The 13,083-nt window shown below is 30.8% G+C and overlaps 1 protein-coding gene and 1 long non-coding RNA gene across 2 annotated transcripts in view; one reads left to right on the top strand and one right to left on the bottom strand.

Moving 5' to 3' along the window:
- The first annotated feature begins 15 nt into the window (after nt 1-15).
- Nucleotides 16-3,620, top strand: LOC107066508 (uncharacterized). The gene is made up of 2 exons (XR_001475742.2): nt 16-182; nt 270-3,620. It is a non-coding gene; the product is annotated as an uncharacterized LOC107066508 (long non-coding RNA).
- Nucleotides 943-13,083, bottom strand: part of LOC107066503 (diacylglycerol kinase theta) — a 16,126-nt gene continuing 3,985 nt past the window's right edge. The window contains 18 exon segments of the mRNA XM_015321160.2: nt 943-3,270; nt 4,537-4,644; nt 4,891-5,047; nt 5,122-5,413; nt 5,525-5,847; nt 5,934-6,108; nt 6,217-6,351; nt 6,457-6,669; nt 6,774-6,961; nt 7,033-7,150; nt 7,248-7,382; nt 7,704-7,826; nt 10,107-10,250; nt 11,949-12,120; nt 12,293-12,513; nt 12,623-12,688; nt 12,691-12,724; nt 12,875-12,954. Coding sequence (XP_015176646.2) covers nt 3,157-3,270; nt 4,537-4,644; nt 4,891-5,047; nt 5,122-5,413; nt 5,525-5,847; nt 5,934-6,108; nt 6,217-6,351; nt 6,457-6,669; nt 6,774-6,961; nt 7,033-7,150; nt 7,248-7,382; nt 7,704-7,826; nt 10,107-10,250; nt 11,949-12,120; nt 12,293-12,513; nt 12,623-12,688; nt 12,691-12,724; nt 12,875-12,954 — 2,798 coding nt within the window. The 3' untranslated portion in view covers nt 943-3,156.

Below are 13,083 nucleotides of genomic sequence, written 5' to 3'. Positions count from 1 at the left end.
TTATTCTACAATCTGTATATATCATATATGAATATTTTTAAAAATTAAGTGTTTAAATTTCTACAAATACTGATCACGATAAATATTCTATCGAAATTGGCATAAAATTAATGGCTGCTAAAAATAAATCATAAAATGAAATGTTTATCTGAACTGTTGAATAATCAACATTAAAAAGAAAGGTAAAAGTTATATCATTGAACCATTTGTATCCAAACAAAATTATTATATTATATTATATATTCTTATGTTTTCTTCTGTTTTATTAGGATGATAATGATCGAATACATGATCTTGATTTGATCGAATATTGATTTTCTATTATTCTTACTTTAATGCGTATTAAATTGATTTTGACACTACAAAAATATATAAATAACAATGAAAATAAAGAATGACCAACTGTTAAACATGAAAAAACGGGTATTCCTCCGTTTTTACAGTTGTACCAACTCGTACGAATTTTAGTAACGAGAATTTTCTATATATTATTTTCGTATTTGCTTAATTAATTTGTTATAAATAATCTTTTAAAGTAAAACTCGTTAAATATGTAATAAAACTATATTAACGTATTTATTTCTAAATTATCTTCACCCCAAATACACTATACCAATAATTTTCAAGCGAAAATCTAGTAAATGTAACGGTGTAGTACGATTTTAAGTGACACTCACTGTATATTTATTTATAGTGCATTTATTGGTACAGTTCGAAAAATGAACAGAGTTGTAAGTTGTTTAAGTTGCACTATCGCGCTATTCGTTTACTGTAACATTAATAAAACTTTACGTTATTATTGAGAACATTTACTTATACACAGCTAAAAATACATAGCATTGAAGGACATCTCTTATCGATAGCTAAAGTGGATAATAGAATATGCCAGCGCTTTTACAGCGTTCTAAGAAGGAGAGGTAATGAATTCAGTCGTGATAGCTGTCTAGTAGCACATACACTCATTTATTATTTATTATTTATATTATTATTTATTATTATTATATATTTAGATTGTACGTAGCTTATTATTTTTCTTGTAATTTTTTTTTCTTTTTTTTCTTCTTCTTTTCTATACTTTGTAGCAACAGCAAATATACTATCATTTGGTCACGGGGATAAATATGATCTCCAATCTACCGCAGATGTGTCATTGCGCCATGATACCGGATATATTAGCGCCAATGACTGAGCCCATTTGCATCTTTGGTAGGTTGTGATCAAGTAAAGAGGCTCGTCAATTATCCGGTAATGACAGTCTCCTGGATTAGTTGAGCGAATAAACTGAACAATGTGAAAAATAGTCAATTTCTTTTCGACGAAACGAAATCTATTTAAAGATCCTTATCGAAGACGATACGGCGCTAAAAGATTTTCTTTCAAAATCGACCAATCGAAGAGGTCTTGCTCTTATAAGCGCAAGAGTAGTGACACTCTTCACCTACGTTACTTTCTTCTTTGACCATTTTGCCTAATTTAAGTTGTCAAAGAAGTCCTCTTTCTCTCGCACACACATGCATAAACATGCTTACACACAACACACACACAAACTCTCACACTCACACTCGTTTTTCCCTCCTCGCACATAAAACATCGCGCCGTAGATTATATTTTTCTTTCTTAGGATTAATATCAGCATGACAACACACGTCGCACTGCATCCATTTGTTGCGTTGCATTAGATGCCACCACGACTAGTTCCATCTTATCTCCTACATTTATAGTATTATTTACAACTGTTTGGCACCGCATTTTTATCACTCCCAAAACCAACTCTCGTTCGCACATGACCGACCACCCCATCCGTCCGCACACATACACACACTTTCTCCCATACTTTTCTCTTGAAATAATCAGCAATGCTATCGAATAGAGTCGTTTGTGTCGGGAATTGCTACTCGATGTTTAAAAGGCGCGCTTTTCGTGCCATGTAGAAAGAGCGCAATTTCATCGGTATTATCATCTTCACTTTGTTCATCGCTATCTAATTTCTCTTATACACTCGTCGCTTTTTTTTAAAAATGTACAATACGTATTCTCTCTCTCTCTCTCTCTCTTTCTCTCTATTTTTACTATAATAATGTGGAATGTTCGATCTGTACCGATGGTTCCAGCAAACATGGAATATTTTGGTTTGTCGGAGCCAAATTTAGAACGTTATCAAGCTACCTCCCTAATTTATTTCTTTCATTCTTTCTTTCTTTTTAATTATTTGTTTCATTTACTCGTTCGATTGATAATCCATGGCACTGCCCTTTTACACAAGTCGAAGCCGAATTGGCAAAATTGCTTTTTTGCCTTAGAGGGGCGCTACTTGAAAGTAACATTAACTTTTTTTCTCATTATGAATTATTTCTAGGAAATTTCTGACTGCAACTGGTTTATAAATTCCAGACTGCCCAGCAATCAGATTATATAACAGATATCACAACGTAAGATCGTAATACTAATACGATATATTATGTAAATATATTAATATTTTATATATATATTTATATATATAACATATTAATAACAACGGATCTCTCCTTCTCTCTCGGTCTCTTTTGCGTTTTATATCGCATTACTCGATTCATACCGTGATACTGCCAGATAATTGGTAAAATACCATACGAAACGTAATATATAATACATTACATTTGTGTGTCCAATCTAACAAGTTATATAAACATAAATGCAAATGAACATTGTAAGAGAGCAAGTAGCTTATGATTTTTATCTCAATACTGTTTTGAAAAGTTCGTGAGGTAACATTATCGTGTGTGTTACGTTCTATTATAAGTTAACTAAAAAAATATCGATCGACAAGCTACATACACTGCTATGATTATTAACATTTAGAAATGAGATCTAGTTTCATCCTAGCAACATGTGAACGTACATCCAAGATATCACTGATCTTATTTTCAATGAATCTTATCGTGAGTTCTTATTTGAAAATCTTATCTACTTCACTTGCCAAAGTAACTGTTTGTGTTTGTAGAAAGTAAAGTTGCTCATATGTTCGTAACAGCACAATCGCTACGGTGACAATTTCGAGGCCGCTTACATACGTTATACGACGTACGTTATCATCGTATAATCGATTGATTTTCGTGTTACGTGCTCCTGCGCGACAAAGATATTGACCACCACCTTCGCACGGTAGGTTTTTTTCACTCAGAAGTTCTCAGAATCTGGATCGTTCGAGGGCGCAGCCTGTAGTGAGAGCTGCATGCTGGATTCTGTATTACGCCGCTTCATTTTACCCTTGGTCTTCTTCAGCATCGTTGCCTAGGAAGGGACAGGATCAGGGGAACGCACAAAGGAGTAATCGATAGAAAGTCAATGCCAATGACGAAGTGGAGAAATATATCAAAACGCAGGAGAAAAAGAGAAGAAAAACGTATGAAAAAGAAGATACGAAAATAATAAATAAGATAATCGATTAGAAGAAATAGAGAGAGAGAGAGAGAGAGAGATAGAGAGAGAGCGAAAGAGAGAAAACAAAAAAAAGAGAAAACAAAAAAAGAGAAAGAGAAAGAGAAAAAGAAAGATTATTCCATAAAAGCTAAGAAAAATGTCTAGCTAGTAAAAAAGATGCGTGACTAATCCATATATATATATATATATATATATATATATATATTACGAGAAGCATCCAGCTGCAATTGGGCCAAGGGTATCGACACGTTGGTGATATACGTATATACATCGAGGTAAACGCATGCGTTTCTTTCAGGAGTCGATCGGAATAATTCATACATAGGAGGCCTACATTTTGTAAGGGGGGGTGAGATCACACCGAAACTCCCCTAATCCATGTACAATGTTGCTTTGCACATAGAGGAGTCTAGGCGAGGATCGCACACCTCTCTCTTTCTCTGAACGAATGATTATTAATGACTGACTAGTGGCAAGCTGTAGTATGGTTGGTTTACTCGTCCGTGCTCTTGCCCCCCTCCCCATTAGCAGGTAGAATCGACGGTTCTGTATTCCGACGCTTGATCTTATTTTTCTTCAACATGGTAGCCTGAAGTGAACAAAGGAACAAGGAATAATTAGTAGAGTGCGATTAGGGGAGGAATGCATGTGCTGACGGACATCGGCAGTCAGGTAATGCCTCTTTATGAAGACTGCGCAGAGAGCGTTACGAGATATATGATTAAAAAAAAAAAATATCTATACTACTAACTAATACATACAGATGCTTCCGTTTTAAATCTTACGTGCCATATATACATACATATATGTATAATATGTATATGTATAGTGTATACATATAGAGGACCCCATTATTCTATTTAAAATCGAACAGGCTGAGTGAACGGTGCAACGAAAAAGAGAGGTTTGCATTCGTATAAGTCGGGGGGAGGGGAAAGAGATAGAACATGTATGTAGAATGTAATAACTCTCTCGATGGGAGACATTGAAAATATATATATGTATCTAAGGATTACCATTAAGGATATATACTTGCATTCTATGTTATGTTACACCCAATCTGTCCTTCATTTTGCTGGAATTATGGGGTTTCGGTAAAGTTTTTCTCAGGATTACCTTTAATGCAGATTTTAGAACTACTATTTCTCCTGGACTCTGGACCCACGGTTCGCCATCTACTTGTACCGGCATATCAGAGTTCAAACGTATTTTTATATGCCCACCCTACAATCAATCGGTTTATTTTGTAAATGCTGACAACATAAGAAATCTATACTGTAAGCCGGGATCTCTAATTAACTTAGCTCTCTCAAACAAATATTGACAGATAACTTATGTTTACATATTTCTCCGAATTTGACAGCAAATAGATAAATATACGTATCTATGTCTATTTTTTCTTTTTTTTCTTTCATTATCTAAGGAAATCATGCTTGCGATTTGTTACCCTTTATTATTAATATCGTTTACCTGCGCTATCCTCATTGCTGCTCGGAGACCAGATTGAATCTGTCCTAGATGTATAACGCCTGTAACTCCTACAACTTCCAACATACCATCCCAATGGTTTGGTTTATTAAACTGATCTTCTTTATCTGGTCCCCAAGGGTTGGCACCGGAACCCCAACTGTTGTAAAGAAAGTTTAGTCGCAATATTTGAAATATAAACTAAGTTAGTTTAGTCGAATCTTTTGAAATTACCTTAAAATATTGAGAATGATTATTCCTTCTACTTGAGGCAATTCCACTAGTTTACCATCTACTTCTAATTTAATTTGATTGTGCAAGTCTTTACACGGCTTACGACCAACCATCTTACGTAAACCCATTTTCACGTATACACTTTTATTTCGAATCCTGCTATTGAACTTGTTGGGATTCTCTTCTCTCGCATTGTGAAAATCTAAGCATAGATCTGCATCGATTCCAAGCCCGAAATAATTATTCATTACAAATATTTGCGTATTGTCTTCGCTTGTTGAGCTTGGACCTACTTCAAGTATTCAAAGAATTTCTTATAATGTTTGGACAATAATTAATAAATAATTTACAAATAATTGGACAATATCGTTAATTAATATTATATATATTTTTAATCGATTACCTGCGGCACAACTAGCCATTTGGGACTTGTCATCCTTTTCTTCTGGATGAAAAACCACCGTCCATCTGTCCAATATAATTTCTTCTGCATCGATAACATCTCGTAGTAAATTTAACGGATCTTCATCACCCGTGTATCCAGATCCCCAACATAATACTCTAGCCAAATCATTTCCTGTTCCTAACGGTACAATAGCGCAGGCTGGTGAAGAACATTCGCTGTCTTGACCGACGTTGTCCAAACATTGTAAAACCCATCCTATCGTTCCATCTCCACCACAGACTAAAATTCTGTAGTGTTTGATAAGACGAAAAACGTAAAGCCTGGAAAATATATTATTGCATATATAAATAATTCGATTCACACAACCGCGTTATAATTGTAAGAAAAATATACGTTTCTTACTCACCCGGGAAGCGGACCACCGTTATCCAGATCAAACACTTGAAAAGGATTTAAAAGTTTACGAAAACTAGAAATCAACTGTAACCCTTGGCAACCGCCAGATTTCACGTTAACAAATACAAGTAACGGTTGAACACCAGCTGGTACCATACTTGGTTCAATACTCGGTAATAACATAACTAAAATGCAATTAAACGTATTTCGATTATTGTCAATCACAAATATCATATTACTGGGAAATAATTTTGTTCTTTCTTTTTCATAAAATTTGAGTAAAATTTATCTACCCAAAAGATTTTTGTCTTCGTATTTTGATTCACGCAAAGTATATAGTGCTTTAACAGCTTTATTCGAATCTTCGTATATAATAACCATCGAACCATATTCGTAATAGATCGGGCCAATGGACGAGAATTTGTTTTCTATAAAGTCAAATAATGAAGAAGGAAAAACGGGTTATTAAAAATTATAATTAAATATTCATTGACTTATAAATGCATAAATAATAAAAATTATATTTGCGTTACCTCTTCCTAAAAATTCGGTCAACATGTTTTCATAATTTCGTTCGGAAAGATTCGGTGGCAAATTGCCCACGAATAATGCCTGATTAGGTCCATGGGGATCTTGTCTTAACTGTAAATAAAATCGCATCAATTCCATTTGCCTGATGGAATCTTTACCTAGCTGTTTCACTATTTCCCATGGTTTTTCGTCCGGTGATAAAACACGGCCGGATACTGTAACGAACAAATCAAAAAGAAACCGTTAAATAAACGATAAAGATAAATGATACATTAATACATATGCGTATGTAATTAAGTTCATTTACGACGAACCGTACCATCACGATCCAAGAGAATTTGTCTACACGTGTAATCTTCGGAATTGATATTTTGCACATTAAACCTTTGAAGGGATTCCTGGATTAAATCTGAGACTGTCGTTGTTTCAGTTACAGGTACAATGCAGAAAGATTCTGATATTTGTAATTTTCCAGGATAGACTCGTACTTCTCCGGCATCGTTATCCCTTGAAAATAATTATTCATATAATTGTAAAAAAAAGAAAGAAAAAAGAAAATATATATCAAATGTACTTACTTAAATCGCAAGAAGACTGCCAGACGCTTGGGTTCTTTACGATTCAAGTTTAGAATCGGTGTCGGATCGCACAGCTCACTTTCTTCCGCAGCGTATAGATCGGTTAAGTAAAAATTACCTGGATAAGAAGGAAGGAAATTGTTTTTCTTTTTATCTATCGATTATACATATTTATAAAATGATTATTATTATAATATAAAATCATTCTTACGCACCGGGATCTTTCGTGATATGAAATGCACGAAGCGCGGATGTTAAAATTTGTTCCGTGCTAGCTTGTCTAGATATCGTGATTACTCGATATATTTGGCGCTTCAAAGAGCTATTACCATCGTATACCTTAATCGACTCTAAATCATTAAAACGTATCATCAGATAGAAATGATAATTTCATTATTACTGAAATATATATTACAGTGAAAGACCGAAATTGGAGAATGTCAAGATTAACAATACATATCAAATACGTCAGTGAAAAATCGAATATTTGGATTTAAATCTTATATATTTATATTTTGGACATATACTACCATGCTGCTACCATGTGAATCTTAACATTATCCAATTTCGGTCTTTCACGGTAACATATATATATATATATATATATATATATATATAAAATTGAGAATAAAAATTAGCGATAAGAGATGATGTAGTGTTGAAGAAAATACCTTCGTCGCCTCTTTCTTTATCTTCCTTATATCGTGGATCACGGCCATGCGGAGCTTGTCCGGATTCGTCGTTATCGCGAGACTTAGCATCGCCGCTGCTAAATTCCTCCGATATGCTTCTTGCTACAGACACAAAAATAACATATATTTTTTTTTAGATAATGTTCCTTGCATCTTTGCTACACAAACCATCGACACATTAGATAAATATTGCAATACACATCTCCTTCAATGATAAATTCAATGTTAATAGGTCTCATATTCGATTACTCGATTACTCAGATAACATTAATGGTGTGACAAGAGAACAATTTAATATGATTAATATAATAATATTGCTGCAGAAAACAAGCAAACGCTTCTAAAGATATTGATTACTTTTTATTGATTCTCTATCTCGTAATAATAAAACGATAAAAGTATATACATTTAAAGGAAATCTTTTCTTTCTCTAAATAATTTCAAGAGAGTAAATAAGCAAGGCATTCAATTATATATATATATATATATATATATACGTATATCATTTTATATTGTTACTTTAAAGAATCGTTGAGAAGACAAAAATAATAAGAATTTCAGGAGATGCTTGTGTAAGTAAAAGAGAAAAATATAATAATTGATCTAGAAATATATACTCTATATCGCATTCTATTAAATCGTTTTATCATTCTTTAAAAAATTGACACACACCTCTTACCATCGAACATTTACGATGGGTTTGTAGAACACACATGATAGGAAGAATTATTCAGTAGCATTCTTGTACTTCATTTCACTGCATAGTAGAGAGTGATAAGCATCATGGATTTTTCACATAGCATCCAGCGGGCTGAGTGTGACAGTGCATGCACTGAAGCGAAACATATGTACATACATGCTAAAACGAAAACAATAACAAAATAACAACATTCATCAAAATCTGTATAGCACAACTTTCCAATTAATAAAATAGAGTTTTTTTTCTTAAGTGTACCTGCGTTTTTTTAGAAAAATATCTTTAGCTAAATATGTGTAAAACATTAAACACTATATTTATCATTATCAATAGTAATATTTCTATTTTTTTTTATTAGTAACATTTCTTATTTTTTTTTCTTTTTTTCTTATTTTTATCAATCTTTATCTTATTTTTAGATATAAATCATTCTTTTCGTTTTCATTATATTTCTATATTTGTAATAATTGCTTCTAACGACAAATAAATATATAGATGTATAAATGTATTATGTAAAATAATAAAAACATACACATACACACACACACACGCTCGCACACCAACGTGTTGATTAATTATTGTATATAGTTTTTTCAAATATTACCATTTTTATTTGTCCTGTTGCAAAATATGGTTCGGTCATATGTAAAAAATCGGTCAGTGGAACAAACAAAATGATATGCAAGAAGCGAGTTTGCCATATATCGTACAAAAGAAAAATATTATATATATAATATATAATATATTATTATATATATAATATAATATAATATAATATAATATAATATAATATAATATAATATAATATAATATAATATAATATAATATAATATAATATAATATAATATAATATAATATAATATAATATATAATATAATATAATATAATATAATATAATATAATATAATATAATATAATATAATATAATATAATATAATATAATATAATATAATATAATATAATATAATATAATATAATATAATATAATATAATATAATATAATATAATATAATATAATATAATATAATATAATATAATATAATATATAATATAATATAATATAATATAATATAATATAATATAATATAATATAATATAATATAATATAATATAATATAATATAATATAATATAATATAATATAATATAATATAATATAATATAATATAATATAATATAATATAATATAATATAATATAATATATAATATAATATAATATAATATAATATAATATAATATAATATAATATAATATAATATAATATAATATAATATAATATAATATAATATAATATAATATAATATAATATAATATAATATAATATAATATTATATAATAATAATAATAATAATAATAATAATAATAAACCATAAACATGTTATCTCGTATAAATGTATAAATATATCTACAATATAAATGTGTGTATAAATGTATATATATATATATATATATATATATATATTATAGATATAATAGGTATAAATAGGTATATATATATATAGGTATATAGGTATTCATATATATAGATATACATATAGGTATATATATAAATATATATATGTACAAAAAAGAAATAATAATAGCTACTGGAATGATTTATCTTTCTTTCTGTTTTGCGCTACAGATTTGATAATATTGAATATGCTCACACAAATGAATGTCTGATGATTTAATATTCTAGATACCTCGAACATAGGGAGGGGAAGCATGACAATTTCCATGGCAGCTACGTGGCAAAATTAGTGAAAGGCGCCTCAAAGCTTCAGCTAGGCAGCCTGCAGCCCCAATTTGTTCACTCTCAGCGAAATCGAATTGCTCTCCGATGTTATCTTCAAATAGAAGCAAACGATAATCCGAATATTTTAACAGTCAATTTGAATTCTACTAAATTTGCCTTTTCTTTCAACTATTTTTCCTATATTATAATACGTAATATGCAATAAGTCGACAAAAAATTGTGCCCAAAATATGGCGGGATTTGAACTTTCTAATAGCTTATAAAAAAAGAGATTATTATTATTATTTTTCTTGACAATACCTAGCAGGCTATATTATTTTCATTTATTTAATAAGGAAAGGGAATATAAATGTAAACAAACAAAACTATTATAGTTAATATCTTTGCACATTTGGATTAATTAACTTGCATTTACTTGCTTATAACGAGACATTGTGAACTATAGTAACTACTAAAGTGAATCCATTTAAAAGCGCAATGAAAATAGCAACTATAACAACGACAGCCACGGAAGCCATAATGTTTGAAATATTAGTCAAATTGATTATTTCTAAGGAACAATTTGAATTATTCCATTTATTTTTCTTTTTTTCCATATTACGTTCATCACGATATGTTTACAAGAAATATCTTTAAAAGTGGCTCTTTCAAAGTTTTTTATTTGGTAAAACGCAATGTTAAACGATTAAGGCGACTCATTAACAAGAATTTATTTAAATCATATAACGTGAAAAAAAGGGTAGAGTGTCAATACTTAGAAAATAACTAATGATAGCTGACCTTTGAAAATCTTACCTTACCCTTTTCCTAATCACTTAGAAAATGTCTAGGCTAAGGAACTATAGGAGTACGAGTAGAGGAAGTTAATTCGTAACTGATAATATACGTATAATAAAATACAATGCTACAGACATACAGTGATATGCATTCTTACAATTCACCTACAGTTACCTTGTATAGAGTGTCAAATTTACTTATATTAATCACAATCAATATTATATCTATATATATTTATTCGATTGAAAAATAAATAAAAGCGAAGACAAAATAAATATTAATATATCTATCTATCTGTGTTTCTACGAACAAAAATAGAAAAACTTATTAAATACTATGTATCCTACTAATGTAAATTGATATCGCATGCTTGAAAAAAAAGTAAATATAGTAGGTACTATAATATATATATATATGTATGTTATGTATGCATGTACTGTATAAATGTAAATAATGTTTACGAAAGTTCTTATATAAGGGTATATCGACATAATAGCATGCAAAAAAGAATTGATAAATAATATTTTTATCGTTGACAATTCTGATATGTATACATGTGTAGTATATGTGTATATAATAATATTGGAAAAGAAAAAAATAAGATGATCAGACCAGTTTACATACTTTCAGAACAAATAGTATGATGCCATTATCTGTTATCTGAGCGTAATAGGACATTTATTAGATATTTACTTGATATTTATTTGTTTCCATATCGCACACGACTAATTAAAGATATGAAATTTAGCTTGACTCGAGACAGGGAAATAATAAAAGGTAATGTTGGTTTCGCCATTCTAATATACCTATCACATATATATGTAGAAGAAGAATATTTATTATTATATATTGTGTGTTCATTCATACTTGATTCCATAATGTGATATAATGTAATAATGTTTGGTAGACGTGTTGCTGGATGGCTCAATTAATCGTATGAATATATGTAGATATCATCCATCTAGGTACGTATAAGTACGTATGTGTATATACTTATAAATAAAACACTTACGGTAAGAATACTCACGCGCCAGGACTTCTTTACGACGCACTTGAACTCCTATAATCGCTTCCATTGGTACTTCGGTACGTGGAATACTGACGGCATGCGGCGGTAGGTAAATTGATTCCAAATTCCCAAACGTACATTCGGTGGGGATGCTTTTGTAGCAGAATGCGTGCGACTGTGAAACACGAGATCGAAAATGACATTATTAAGGAAAATGAAAATAATAAAGTATAATATTATAAATCATAATTTAAGATTAATATAGGATATAAAAAAAGAAAACGTATGAAAAGCATATGAAAAGCATATGAAAAGCTTATGAAAAGAGTATAAAAAGCTTAGCTTACCGTTACGCCGCACCATTCGCAACGAAACCCAGAAAGGCACTCGGCAGAGAAACAATTTTTCTTGCATACGGCACATTTGGAATTGCTGGGAAGATTTCCTTCTCTCCAATGATGCGTATGCTTTACAGCAGCCAAATCCTTTTCAGGTAAATAAGTTGCGTTTTCTTTGCAATCTGCCATCGCAAAGTCCTGACAATCCGTGTGGACGAAATACTCGCATACTGCAATCGCAAAGCGTATTATAGAACGTTTCAAATGTCAACCTTTATCATCGTGTTCCAACTTTTTATCCGGTTCTATTCATTATAAAAATAATCAACCAATACTTACTTTGGCAATGTATACACAAATTATCGTCCAACCGTTTCCGACAGACATTGCAGAATTTTTTTTCCGTGTTACCGGTTCGGTCCAACAATGTGCAACCGGGTTCTGGAAGAAGAATATTACGAACTAAATACGCAAAGGTGTTAAACAATGTCGAGTCTATCAGGTTATTTTATTTCAAGCAATTCCAACAATACGAAAATGCTTGAAATAAAATAAAAACAAGAAGAGGGATACAATTAATATGTGAGGTACCTTAATCAGACTTGCCGCGATGTTGGAGCAGGGAGACACGACGGCCTTGAGACAGCGGTCGTGCACCACGAAGTTGCAAACTGAAATGAAGCACACACACAAGAGTAAAGTAATTTAAAGCTACTTAATAATTACTGTTAAACTTTTTTAACTTCTATCCTTATAATAATCTACCTGGAAATATTTTGATTTTTAATCGAAATGAATTT

The sequence above is a fragment of the Polistes dominula genome, unplaced genomic scaffold, assembly GCF_049000335.1.
Source record: "Polistes dominula isolate Pdom_NZ unplaced genomic scaffold, Pdom_raw_medaka contig_24, whole genome shotgun sequence".
In the NCBI taxonomy this organism is placed as follows: domain Eukaryota; kingdom Metazoa; phylum Arthropoda; class Insecta; order Hymenoptera; family Vespidae; genus Polistes; species Polistes dominula.
The sequence above is the reverse complement of the archived record's forward strand: the minus strand, read 5'-3'. Positions and strand labels throughout refer to the sequence as shown.